General features: G+C 41.1%; 1 protein-coding gene across 5 annotated transcripts in view; it reads left to right on the top strand.

The window, feature by feature from the left end:
- Positions 1-12,675, top strand: part of RHOBTB1 (Rho related BTB domain containing 1) — a 57,912-nt gene that overhangs the window by 36,633 nt on the left and 8,604 nt on the right. For all 5 annotated transcript variants that reach the window (XM_033148905.1, XM_033148908.1, XM_033148904.1 and 2 more), the window contains 3 exons: positions 2,474-2,659; positions 5,680-6,656; positions 8,138-8,256. In XM_033148905.1, the coding sequence (XP_033004796.1) occupies positions 2,474-2,659; positions 5,680-6,656; positions 8,138-8,256 (1,282 nt within the window). The remainder of the gene's footprint in view (positions 1-2,473; positions 2,660-5,679; positions 6,657-8,137; positions 8,257-12,675) is intronic.

Here is a 12,675-nt window from a genome sequence, read left to right as displayed (position 1 = left end):
AATACAAATACTGAAGGTCAGGTGATACTATACACAGCATAAAATAACATTAGAGTGCTTGAGTCAGCTGAGTCAAGTGTCCCTGCAATCTTAAGGTTATGTATGGAATAGTTTGCTGTGTTAAACTATTGTGCAGCCTGATTCTATGTGTGTTTACTGGAAATGCCATTGAGTTCCATGAGACTTCAAGTGAATGTGCAAAAGGACTGGGGATTTAGTAACATCTGACAGCACAAAACAACCCCTGAAATCCAGTCTTGTGCAGTTTTGACCTGATAAATTTATAATGCTTTGCCCCTTGATGAGAGTGGTTCATGCAGGGGTGGGATGAGAAGTTAGCTGATACCAACACCATTTAAATGACATTTATACCACTTCAACAGTCATATAGCTTCCCACAAAGAATTATGGGGACTGTAGTTGACCACTCAAAACAACGACAATTCCCAGCACCCTTAACAATGTATTTTAAATATATTTTGTGGATGTGACTTGTGTCTCCTTAACCCTTCTACAGCAGCACAGATTTATTTATAATTATGAGGATGGAAACATCTCTGTATTGCAGGGATAACTTAAGATTTCAGGCCTAAGTAGGGAGCACATTACAAATCTCTGGTGAATTTCTACCTCCTATAATGGGTCTTGGTGGGGAAGAGACACCAAGCAGGTGAGAACTTGAAACTTAAAAGGTTTGAGTTACACTCATATTAATTAAGCTGTCATATACTCATGGCGAATATAAAATGCTTGAAATGCAAGAAACTGATAGCAAATGTTAGCATAGGTTAAGCCCCAAGTACATAAGTGTTGCAGTTTCTTCCAGAATATCTGACTCTGAAGTAGCCTCCCAAAAGCATGAGGGAAATGAATGTTTGCCACAAACTCTTACATTAAAGGCCTCTGCTCTATGGGTTTGCAGTCATTTATATAACACACACATTCACCTATCTACTATTAAACATGGACGTACAGCACTATCTGCATTGCATTCTATTGCAGATTATTTTTAGGTATTGCTAAGAAGTGCTAGATAGAGCTGCTGTGTCCTCTGTGAAACAAAGAGAGCAGCAGTATGGAACAGGTAGATCATTAATGATTTAGAAGGCAAATGTTGGTATTCATACAGGTCTTGCTCTGTTAATTGCCCGAATGTGGAGGCACAACAAATTGGTGCTAAATTAAAGTTTAATAGAAATTAATTGGAATGGAATGGTTTGCATTTTTTAGTTTTTTTATTGGCTCACCATTGCTGCTGTTACTCACGTTTGCGGGAATCTTCTAAGAGCATTTCCCCTTTCTAGCACTGTTATACTTGATACTTTACCTATTAAGGTTTTGCAGTTACTATCTAAGACTGAGAATTATGAACTGATCCCTTAATTTCCTTAATTATTTTGGTGCCTGTTTTAGGAAAAGTGTTCAATCTTATATATGTGTATGTGTTTTTTTTTAAAAGCATGCTTATATTGCCTGGAACACAACCCTAATTATGACATACCTACACACACACACACACTATAATTACCATATCACTTGCTTCTAAAGATCTTGTCCTTCTCTGTCTTATGTAGCACACCTCTTTTTTGCAATATCTATTTTTATTTAAAAGCTTCGGTGTGCAAAAATGTTAACAGGGCATCTGCATAATTCTACCTTTTTGTCAGTGTTTATTTCCACACGTTGAAGAAGTGGTTGGCCTTGGTGAACTTAGCACTGGGTAAAAACAAGATTAAAAATAAATAAATCTCAAAAAAATCATAGCCTATAACATTCAGTGCACTGGGGCTGACTGTTGCCAGTTTAAAGAAACTTCATTCTTTTCCCAGCTTGAGGAAGCTAAGGGCACATCTTGTAAATATGCACGTATGCAAGTGTTGTTGTTTTTAAAGTGCACACCTAAATCTGTATGAATGGGACAAAAAATGTTGGAAATGCAGGCATCATACAGGTATCCTCAACATAGCGCCAGATACCTCCCTGTTGCATTTACACTTGGTGGCAAACCTGGTATTTTTACTATATTCTGTGTGAAATGGTCCAATCTGAGAAGCACTCTTGACTAATCTCTGTGTCATGTTACCTTACATGTTCCTACTGTATTAAGAAATGGCTGGACGGCCACCTAACTTTTTGCTACAAATTAGAGTTTGGCATGTTGTGATGAAAGCAAAATGGCAGCCCATTCCCATCTCTAGTTGCTGTTGTAGAATTTGGCAATGGCTCTCTTACTCACTGAAGATGACACCTGTCAGGGGATAAGGAGGGTTCTCTGGTGTCTTGGGGGTTGTGGAAGAAAGTAGGATTTTAACAAATAATTTTCATGAGTATGAAGTATACTCTAGGAACCTTGTTTTGAGACACCTAAGGGAGATGCTGTGCATGGAATATAGGGTGGTTTTTTGTTTTCCTTTTCCTTTTTACACACAGATGAGATTTAATTTTCATTTAAGCCAATGCATGTTTATTCCAGGTCCGATGTTGTTGTCCTGTGTTTTTCCATTGCTAACCCTAACTCCCTGAATCATGTGAAAACCATGTGGTATCAAGAAATCAAGCATTTCTGTCCTCGCACACCTGTTATTCTGGTTGGTTGCCAACTGGATCTTCGATATGCTGATCTGGAAGCTGTAAACCGAGCCAGAAGGCCATTAGCAAGGTAAAGTTGGCTTCAATATTCAGTAGGAGAAATCCATGTTTCCAATTGACAATATTTGTATGCATCTCAGATTCTGCGGAGTATGTAGTCTTCTAGCTCCTAAATCAGGAGTGGCTCACCTTTTTCTTATAAAGGCCCATTGGCTAATGGCAAAAGCCAGTCAGGAGCCAGAGTTAGTGGTGGGTGGAGCCACAAACAAAAGGGGCAGTGCCTGCAAGATTGCATAGCTCCAGGTGGGCAGCCTGGGCCCCCCAGATATTGTTGGACTACAACTCTCTTCAGCCCAGCCAGCAGGGTCCAGTAGTCAAGGATAATGGGAGTTATAGTCTAACAGCATCAGGTTGCCCACTGCTGCCAAAACTCTTTTATCTGTTGGTGCCACCACATCCCTTCTCTTACATGTGTGCAGACACAAAGGGGAAGCAGTTCTCAGAACAGTGGTCTGGACAGCAAGAGCTGGATGATGCTGAGGGCTATGCAAGCTTAGGCCTACAGATTCTCTGCCCCTGTCCTAACAGTATATATCTGAGATGGGGAATCTTTGGCTCTCCAGGTGTTCTGGGACTCCAACTCCCATCAGTCCCAGTCAGCATGGCCACTGGCCAGAGGTCATGGAAGTTGTAGTCCAGCAACATCTGAAAGGCCACTGTTTCCCCATCCCCATATATGCCAAGTTGCTTTATACTGTGTCAGGTTGTTGGTTCATCTAACACTGTACTCTCTGTTCCACCCGGCAGTGAATCTCCAAGATCTTAAGGAGAAGTCTTAACCAGTCCTGTAACCCAGTACCCTATTACTGTTTGGATTGAACCAAATGACTAAAGCATATGCTCTGCTGCTGAGGTCCAGGCCACACACACACACACACACACACACAACTGGCCCAACAATTGCAGCCAATTGCTTGATTTGGTGCCAGATGCATACTTCTGATTTTCAAGTGCAATTGCTTTCTGTTTCTAAAAAAAGAAGTTTATTTTGTGTCAGATTGACCCAGAAAGCCCATGTCATTGTTGTGTGGAACAGTGTTCAAAATAATAAGGGCCTTGTTGGATCAGAATGGAGTTCAAGCACCTTGTTTCAAATAATAGCCAGAAAGATGCTCATTGATAAAAGCAATAGCCCTCTTCTTTTATATCCAGAGCTACGTTGTCCCTGAATGTGGAGGTTCCCTTTGGATATGCCTCATGGGTAAAGCTTGCCATCCTGAACTTGCCTAAACCCTTTTAAAAACCACTGAAGCTTAACAGAAATGGTCATGTGGTATAGAAATGAATTCCATAAAGATAAAAGCATAGTTGGAAGGGACCCCATGGATCACCTAGTCTAAAACCCTGCAATGCAGGAATGGATCAAATCCATGACCTTGGCGTTATCAGCACCATGCTCTAACCAACTGAGCTAACTGGCAAGGTTAACCATGCATTGTGTGAAATAGTACTTCCATAATACTTGATGCAAAGGAATCTTGACCCTTAGCTGAGGATGGTAGGTGCTGTTACAGCATATTTTCTCTAACCAGTTATTGTTCACATAATGTTATTGTTACCTTAATAACAACACACAATTAAAACCAATGGAAAAATGAAATACTAATCCATATACTTGCATGTTGTTAAGATTGCAATGTTTGTTAACTTAAATATTTTTAAATGTTTTAAACTGAAGAGTTCAATCCAGCTTGCCCCGAGGCTATTATTGTGGAGCAGTAATTCAAGAGCACCTTTAGTATCACACAATGGGCTCAAAATCCACCTAAGGAGGGGGTAGGCAATGATTGTGGAAGGAAAAGAAGTGCAGGCTGAGCTTATAACCATGACATTCCAGGCACTGCTTTGGAGGGATAGTTAAGGATGCTGGAATAGACTGAAATGGAATCCTGCTAGGACAGAAACATTGTGGGTCAGTGGTTCCCAGGTCCAAGATTCAAGTACTTTGTTCTAGATGGGGCTGTTCTTTCTTGGAAGGAATAGGTACCGGTACATAGTTTTGGAGTGCTCTTGGAACCATCTTTGTGCATAGAGGCGTAGGTGCACCCACAGCACCCTTTTCTGAACAAAGATAGCTCAGCCTCTGAGGCTGACCTCACATTTAGACTACTATAATGCCCTCTATGTGGGGCTTCTCTTATGACTGGTCCAGAGGCTGCATCTGGTGCAGAATGTTGTGGCCTGGGTGGTAATTGGTGCACTTTACCTGGCACACATCATGTTGTTGGTGAAGGGACCTGCAGTGTATCAGCCACTGAGGCAGTTTTAGTGTCTTGTTACTCACATATAAAGCCCTAAATAAGTCTGGACCAGATCACCTGAAAGGCCGACTTCCCCTTCATTGCCCAGTAAGGGCATTAAGATCACCAAGTGGATAGTCTTTACCACACAGCCTGATCATTATCAGCTTATGGCAGTGATGGCCAAACTTGGCCCTCAGGCTGTTTTGGGACTACAATGTCCATCATCCCTGACCACTGGTCCTGTTAGCTAGGGATGATGGGAGTTGTAGTCCAAAAACAGCTGGAGGGCCAAGTTTGGCCATCACTGGCTTATGGTGACATGAAGATGGTCTTTTCCACTTGTAGCAGTGTTGTGGAATGCACTTCCTGCTGAAATAGAAATCTGTACTGGAATTCTACCAACCATTCCGTTGACCAAAGTCTCCTCTTTTATTTGCTATGGGATTGTTTTATTGTATATATTTTTAATTATGTACTTTAGCAGTATTGTGCAATTGGTTTTTATGTTTCATAAAGTGCTTTAAAACCATCAGGGAATTAAGTGATATATATATATACATTATATATATATATATATATATATATATATATATATATATATATATATATATATATATACATACATACACACACACACACACACACACACACACACACATATATATCTCAAATTATTGCTACTAGTACTACTACCACCACCACCCATGCCTAGGTATATTTCAGTGAGATATGGAAGCCATATCCAGCTCTCATGTGCTACTTGTTTGTTTGTTTGTTTACTTCACAGGCCTATCAAAAGGGGAGACATCTTGCCACCAGAAAGAGGCAGAGAGGTTGCCAAGGAGCTTGGGATACCATATTACGAAACCAGTGTATTTGACCAGTTTGGCGTCAAGGATGTGTTTGATAATGCCATTAGAGCTGCCCTGATCTCCAGGAGACATCTACAGTTCTGGAAGTCGCATTTGAAGAAAGTTCAGAAGCCTTTGCTTCAAGCTCCATTTCTACCTCCAAAGGCACCTCCTCCGGTTATCAAAATCCCAGAGTGTCCCGTCACCAGTATCAATGAAGCTGGATACTTATTGGACAATCCATTGTGTGCAGATGTCATGTTTATCCTCCAAGAAGATACTCACATTTTTGCTCACAAGATCTACCTAGCTACCTCCTCTTCAAAGTTTTATGACCTTTTTTTAATGGAATGTGAAGAAACCCCAGACTTACCTGAAACTCCTTGCAATAAAGAAAGGGCCAGTAGAAGCTTTATGGCCAGAAAATGCAGCCTTGAAACAGATGATAGTAGTGAGGTGGCAACCTTAAAATCTTCCAATGCCAAACTCACGTCATTAGCAGATGGTGGTAACCCTTTAACAAGGTTAGAGCTTGAAGCAGGGGAAGCCAGTTGCCTGAAGCAAGCGCCAACATTTTGGGGCAAAGGATTTGTTAGCATGCATAGAGAAATGCAAGTCAACCCTGTTTCAAAGAGGACTTGTGCTGTGACAGTGGTCAAGATAGATGCTTCTATTCAGCCTGGTCCTTTTAAAACTGTTCTGCAGTTTTTGTACACAGGGCAGCTGGATGAAAATGAGAAGGATCTCACCAGGGTAGCTCAGATTGCTGAGATATTGGAAGTGTTTGACCTGCGGATGATGGTGGAAAACATTACGAATAAGGAAGCCTTCATGAACCAGGAAATTACAAAGGCTTTCCATGTCAGAAAAGCTAACAGGATAAAAGAATGCCTCTCTAAAGAAACATTTTCTGGTGAGAATACATGAATACATCCTCATTATCCCTTTGAATTAATCCACAAAAGTCATTCAATCAATAGTTCCATATATAAAGCAACATATAACACGCAAGTGGGAGTCATTGGTCCACTTCCAACGTCATAAAGCCTACCAAGGACAGCAGCTCTATGTAGAGATGGAAGAGAAATTTGATCCAAAATGCAGTTAAAGCCAAATCTATCAAATCTGCACTTTCTGAAACAATATGCAAACCAAAACAAAGCTATCCTTCAAAATTCAAACTTTTCTAAATTTTGTGATGCAGTTCTCCAACCAGTGTTTACAAAAATGCATATACCGGGGGAAATGAAGTTATTAGTGAAACTGCATTATAGTGGGGATAATTGCGTGCAAAAATTTGCACATTGGTCAAAACTGCATATAAAATTATGTTAGGAGAGATTTGTGGTAAAATGCTGGTGAATTTTCATGAGGATTTAAAAATAAAATAAAATATCAAATTGTGCTAATATGTGGGAAAAATCATTCCATCATCATCCCTAGCTAACAGGACCAGTGGTCAGGGATGATGGGAGTTGTAGTCCCAAAACATCTGGAGGGCCGAGTTGGCCTATGCCTGCACTAGTGCAACAGGGCTCCCCCCTCCCAATCTCAGGGTGTGGCTCTTAAACCAGTTTAATTTAATGTAGACAAAACCATTAGTCTGCACAAGAAAAATTATAAATAACTAGAGGTCCACAGCAAAGATTGGGCTGGCTAGTTCAAATCAATATGAACCTGTGTCTAGGAATTAAAGTTGCATATGTACATCCTGTTTCATCCTTATGCAGGCAGACTGATTCATTAATATTTTTCTCTATAGCCCATTCCTAAGAACTAACATAACAAGGAATCAAGAACCTAATAAGCTGCCTTATTCAAAGTCAAAGCATTACTCTATTTTTATCAGAAACTGTGTGGACTGACTGGCAGGAGCTGTCCAGGGTTCCAGACAGGGATCTTTGGTCAGCCCTAAAAGGGAATGTTCAGTATCTTGGAAAGAATGTGTGCCACCAACCACTGAGCTATGCTCCATAATTCTGAGACATCCTCTTGGATGCCATCCTCTTGGGTGAATTTCATGAAGTGTACAATGGAATATTGTCAGGTGCTGGGTGCTGCCTGTATCCCCACAAGCAAACGAATCGGGTCTGAGTGGACGAGTTTAAACTGCTTCCATTTGTGTATATGAAGCCTTCAGTGGCCAGACTTCCAAAAAGTGAGGAGTGCAAAGCTGTTCTTCCTCTGCAGGCCCAGGTTTTAATGGTCATCTGTGTCTTACATAGAAATAATTATTATGTGCCCTTTTGGATGCATTTGCAGTAATGTCCGTGAGAGAGTGAGCTGTGTAACACCCTCCTCCGGTTTCTGTAATGCCCTCCTCCAGTTGCTGTATTTGGCTCCAAGCACTTTCCACCATAGGTTATGGTTCTGTTTCTCTGATCCCATTGACAGATGTGACGTTTAAGCTGGAAGATGGAAACATTAATGCCCACAAGCCACTACTGATCTGTAGCTGTGAATGGATGTCTGCAATGTTTGGAGGATCATTCATTGAAAGCTCAAACACTGAGGTACTTGTTCTCTTTGGTGTGTAACCTCAATAATGTGCCATAAGCTTTACCCTTTGGGTTGATAAATTGTGGTGGTTTAAACAAAGGCGACATTTTGCTGGAGTTTGTCATCACTAGCCCAGAGAGCATTTTCAAAATGTTTTAGGTTCTAAGTGACTCCTTTCTCAAGCAGTTTCACCTGAATCAGTTGTTACGGTAATTTCTCTCTCTCTCTCTCTCTCTCTCTCTCTCTCTCTCTCTCTCTCTCTCTCTCTCATTTCCTAAATTTGAATTTTAAAGTAAATTAAATGTTGGTGTCCCTGTACTGTTGTTGTGAATAAGAGGATCACTTAAGATGAACTTCGGTGGCAGGAACCAGAAGAACAGGGAAACTCTTCAAGCCACTTTTCTGGGGGTCGCAGATAGAAGTGCCCTGGATGGAATTTGGCTTCCTGAGCAGTATTGTCTGGCTTCCTGATTTTTAACCCAAAGAGTGTGATCGGCATTTGTGGCAATAGGATTTTCCAGCAGGTCTTCTCTGGAGAATAGGAGTCTTGCCCCTCCTTCCCTGACTCTGTTATCAAAGCAGACATTCTGAAAGTCTCGATTGCTAGGCAGTGCATTATATCTTCAAATTGAATCATTGTGACATCTTGGACGGGTTCTAAATCTAGGCTACAAAATAAATGCACATTGTATCGTTCATGAAAACCACACCTAAACAATAGCTTTTTCTCTGCCAAGTACACACCCGTGAGGGCCTGATCTTATTGGAAGCATGATTAAATATCAGGCAAACTGCCTCATTTGAGAGGAGGGTCTCTTTCCATCCATATGTTAATCCCATCCCTTCTGAGTTATTTAGGTATTTGTATATCACCTTTCAATGCAGAGCTGTCAACATTCCTTTTTTTTTTGCATTGGGAAACGGCCATAGCTGTCAACTTTCCCTTTTTTTGCAATGGGAAACGGTGCTGGAATAAGGGAATTTCCCGCAAAAAAAGGGGAGAGTTGACAGCTATGTTTCAATGTGGTTCGCATCATAAAACAAATTAAAATAATAAAATATAAATTCAACAGTGTAAGTGTAATTCAGTCAAAAAACCAGCAGTGATTTTTTTAAAAAATAGCAGCAGTAATAGAATTATACTTAAAAGCCCAGTGCAGCCTCAAATTAATTACCGTACTTTTCCGTGTATAAGGCTTGGGTTTTGTTTTTTGTTTTTTGTTTTTACTAAAAAATAATGTTAAAATGGGGGGGGTAGTCTTATACATGAGGGCAATATCTCCCCCCCCCCCATTTTATTAATTCTGAGTTCCCAAAAATAGGGGGTGTCTTATACACGGGGGCGTCTTATACCTGGAAAAATATGGTACTTTAAAGTAGATATAATCAACCAGATGCCCAGAGGCCATTAAAAAAAAAACAATCAATGAAAGAGCCAAGTTTACTTCCTGTGGGAGGAAACTCCATAATCATGGGGCCACCACTGAGAAGCCTTACAACCAGCAACCTAGCAGACCTTACTGGCAGGCTGGCAAGCAGGCCTATCTTAAGAATTAGGCAGGCTCAGATGAGTGCAGATGGTCCTTCAAATAACCTACCTGTAAGCTATTTAGGGCTTGAAAGGAAGCAAAACTTGAAACTGTGCTCAAAGGAGCACTGACAACCAGTGTTGTTGGCATCTGTCCGTCTCAAGAGACAATGGAGTGTGCCTCGGGAGGTGAAGTGAAACAACTGCTTTAGCAGCATTGAAGTGACCTCAAGGTGCTGCCCATATGATAAGAGACACACACACACACACACACACACACACCCCTGGCATCGCTGATATAGTCTGAAGCAAAGCAGAGCAATACGTAGGGTTTACTCCTTAACCCTTTGTTCTCCCAAAGATATCCCATAAGGCAGCAGAGGTTTAAGGTCAGTTTTCCTTCTCCTAGATGGGTTGCCTTCCCAGAGTGACAAGCCCCATCTGCCCCTTGCTTCCCTCTACAGCATGGGCAGAAACGGCCACCGAAACTGCAAGCTGGGATAACCCAGCCAGTAGAGCATAAGACTCTTAATCTCAGGGTCATAGGTTCAAGACCCACCCTAGGAAAAAATAAATAAATCCTGCATTGCAGCTGGTTGCCTTCCAGCTCTACAGATTCTATGATTCTGTGCTACAGAGCAAATGCCACAGAGCAGTTTTGTGTTAAAATTGCCTTCGGTATGGCGCTGGCCAGACCTTAACCAGAATTCTAAATAAAAACTTAATACAGTCTTAAATGATATTTTTTTAAAAGAAGATCCTCAAGACACCTCCATTCTTAAAGTGAAGAATACTCATTATCTACACTGCTATGAAGTATCAGCTGGAATGCTAAAGTGCTAGTAGCAATACGGAAAGAGACTATCGGTTTTGTATCGTATTTATGCTTTTAAATAAGAAGGGCAGCTCAGCTCATCCCAGCCTGATTAGTTTTTGCCTAAACTCAGATGCTTGGGACAGCTTCCTAATTATTTATCACATTTTAACTACAGCAGCTTTGCTTTCTGCTTGAATATTGAGGGAGGCATCCACATCAAGGGAAAATAATACCCCTTAGCATTGCTGTGGCTTAGCTTTCTTTCTCTTTCTCTTTTTCTTTTTTTGTATTTAATATTCTGGAAGTCTGTGTTCTACTTTAAATTTTTTTCTCATTACTTTTAAAACAGCAGTAAGCATAATTCCCTCCCCAGAGGCACTCTCAGCAGGTGGCTCATTAAAAATACATACCTTGATTTTTTTAGTAAGCAGCTCTCCTGCAACAAGAACATATATTAATTTTCTACAATCTGCTTCCTAATTATAAACCCTAATAGCTCGTGTTCTTCTTGGTAACCTTAAAATATTAATTGCAAAGACTTGGATTTCTGAAGCACATAAAGCACCGCAACTGAGATCTTTAAGTTCAAAAGTACAAGCGCAGCCATGGAAATGTACGGGGAAGTAGTTGGTTCCAAGATGTGTATTGCACGTAGACACTGAGGCAATTTGACATAAATATAATGAGCTGCTTCTAATTTATTTATTGTTTTGAAATTCTGCAGGGAGAACAGGTTATTTGCAGCAATAACTCATGCATTCACACTTAGTCCTTGCAACATACACCGACGAAAATATCTCCAGTTTTCAAATTTAATCCACCTAAATCTAAGCCACTGTGAGAGATGGTGGGTCTTTGCTTTCCCCTAGTGGCAGCTAGAAACCGCGCTTGTCTTTTTAGAACAGTGGATTCCAAACATTACTATTATTGTTTTGCAACTGAACTTGAATGGATTCTGCATTTATTTAACATCATATTAGCTAAATTTTCCTGGAGAAAAACAAGGTGACGGTTGCTGCACTTTTTGCAATAGTTGCTTTCGCTAGCCAACCCCCAAGAACAGCTCCTGCTCAAAATGCCCCTGGAACACTTGTGGGTTGCTTTCATAGGTATATTGTGTGGCTTTGGAGATTTGCTAGTATTAGTTTGCCTCCTGTTCAGTGCCTAGCTGTTAGCTCCACTCCCTGTCAAGAAATCCATGAGCTTCCATTTGGCAGCAATGCCTCCAGCGTTTCCTTGAAGGTGGCTCAGGGTTTCCCTGAGGCGCACTGAATATAGTTGCACTTAACTGAGGATGTCCAAAGCAGGAAGGTGAGCTCCACCCTAACTTTTAATGTTCCTAGAACTGGCTCTGGGGACTCGGCTATACAGCTTCAAATAAAACGTTTAACTGTGTTTTAAGTGCAATATACAATGTGACACTAGATGGCGATGGTGAGCATTATGGAAAATTCAATGCATTTTTAAAAAACACTTTAAAAAGAATTTTCTGAACAGTTTTTCTATGTGTGTAGATTTCACCCAGGTTTAAGGGTGCTCTTGGCAAAGTACCCTGTTTGGATCTCCTTCCATCCATGTGGGCTGGCCTGCTTGAGATTCATGGATAACTTATTTCACACTGTGGCACAGTTGTGGGCTTTTCTTGCCCTTGTTTTTGTTTCATTTTTAGCTGTAGGAGATGGTAAAGCTTCTGAAAGCCATGTTCCCCCACCCCCCGGCATCCATCATCCCACCCTCCCCCACCCCCGCAATCCCCACTTTGATGCAGTGTCAGCGCACTGTGGTGAAAACACAATGGTGGCCACTAAAGCGAAATCTTCCAGGGTGAAAGCTTTGAAGAGGCAAGTTTCCATGAGGTGTACCCCGTGAAACTGACAGATTCCCTGCTTGCGAGTCAAGACTTCCTCCTTTGGCAGTATTTGTTTTGGCCATGTAATTCTGGATATGCCCCTCTTCTTGTACAACACTGGAATAGAGAGCAGCAATACATACTGATGAAATGGGAGGACGTTAACGAGAAGTAGTTGGCACAACTCTCACACTGAAATTTGAACAAGGTTGCTTCCTATTCCTGTTTCTTTCTGAGTC

Source organism: Lacerta agilis, chromosome 5, assembly GCF_009819535.1.
Source record: "Lacerta agilis isolate rLacAgi1 chromosome 5, rLacAgi1.pri, whole genome shotgun sequence".
Lineage (NCBI taxonomy): Eukaryota > Metazoa > Chordata > Lepidosauria > Squamata > Lacertidae > Lacerta > Lacerta agilis.
Note: the sequence above shows the minus strand (reverse complement) of the source record. Positions and strands in the feature narration are given on the sequence as shown.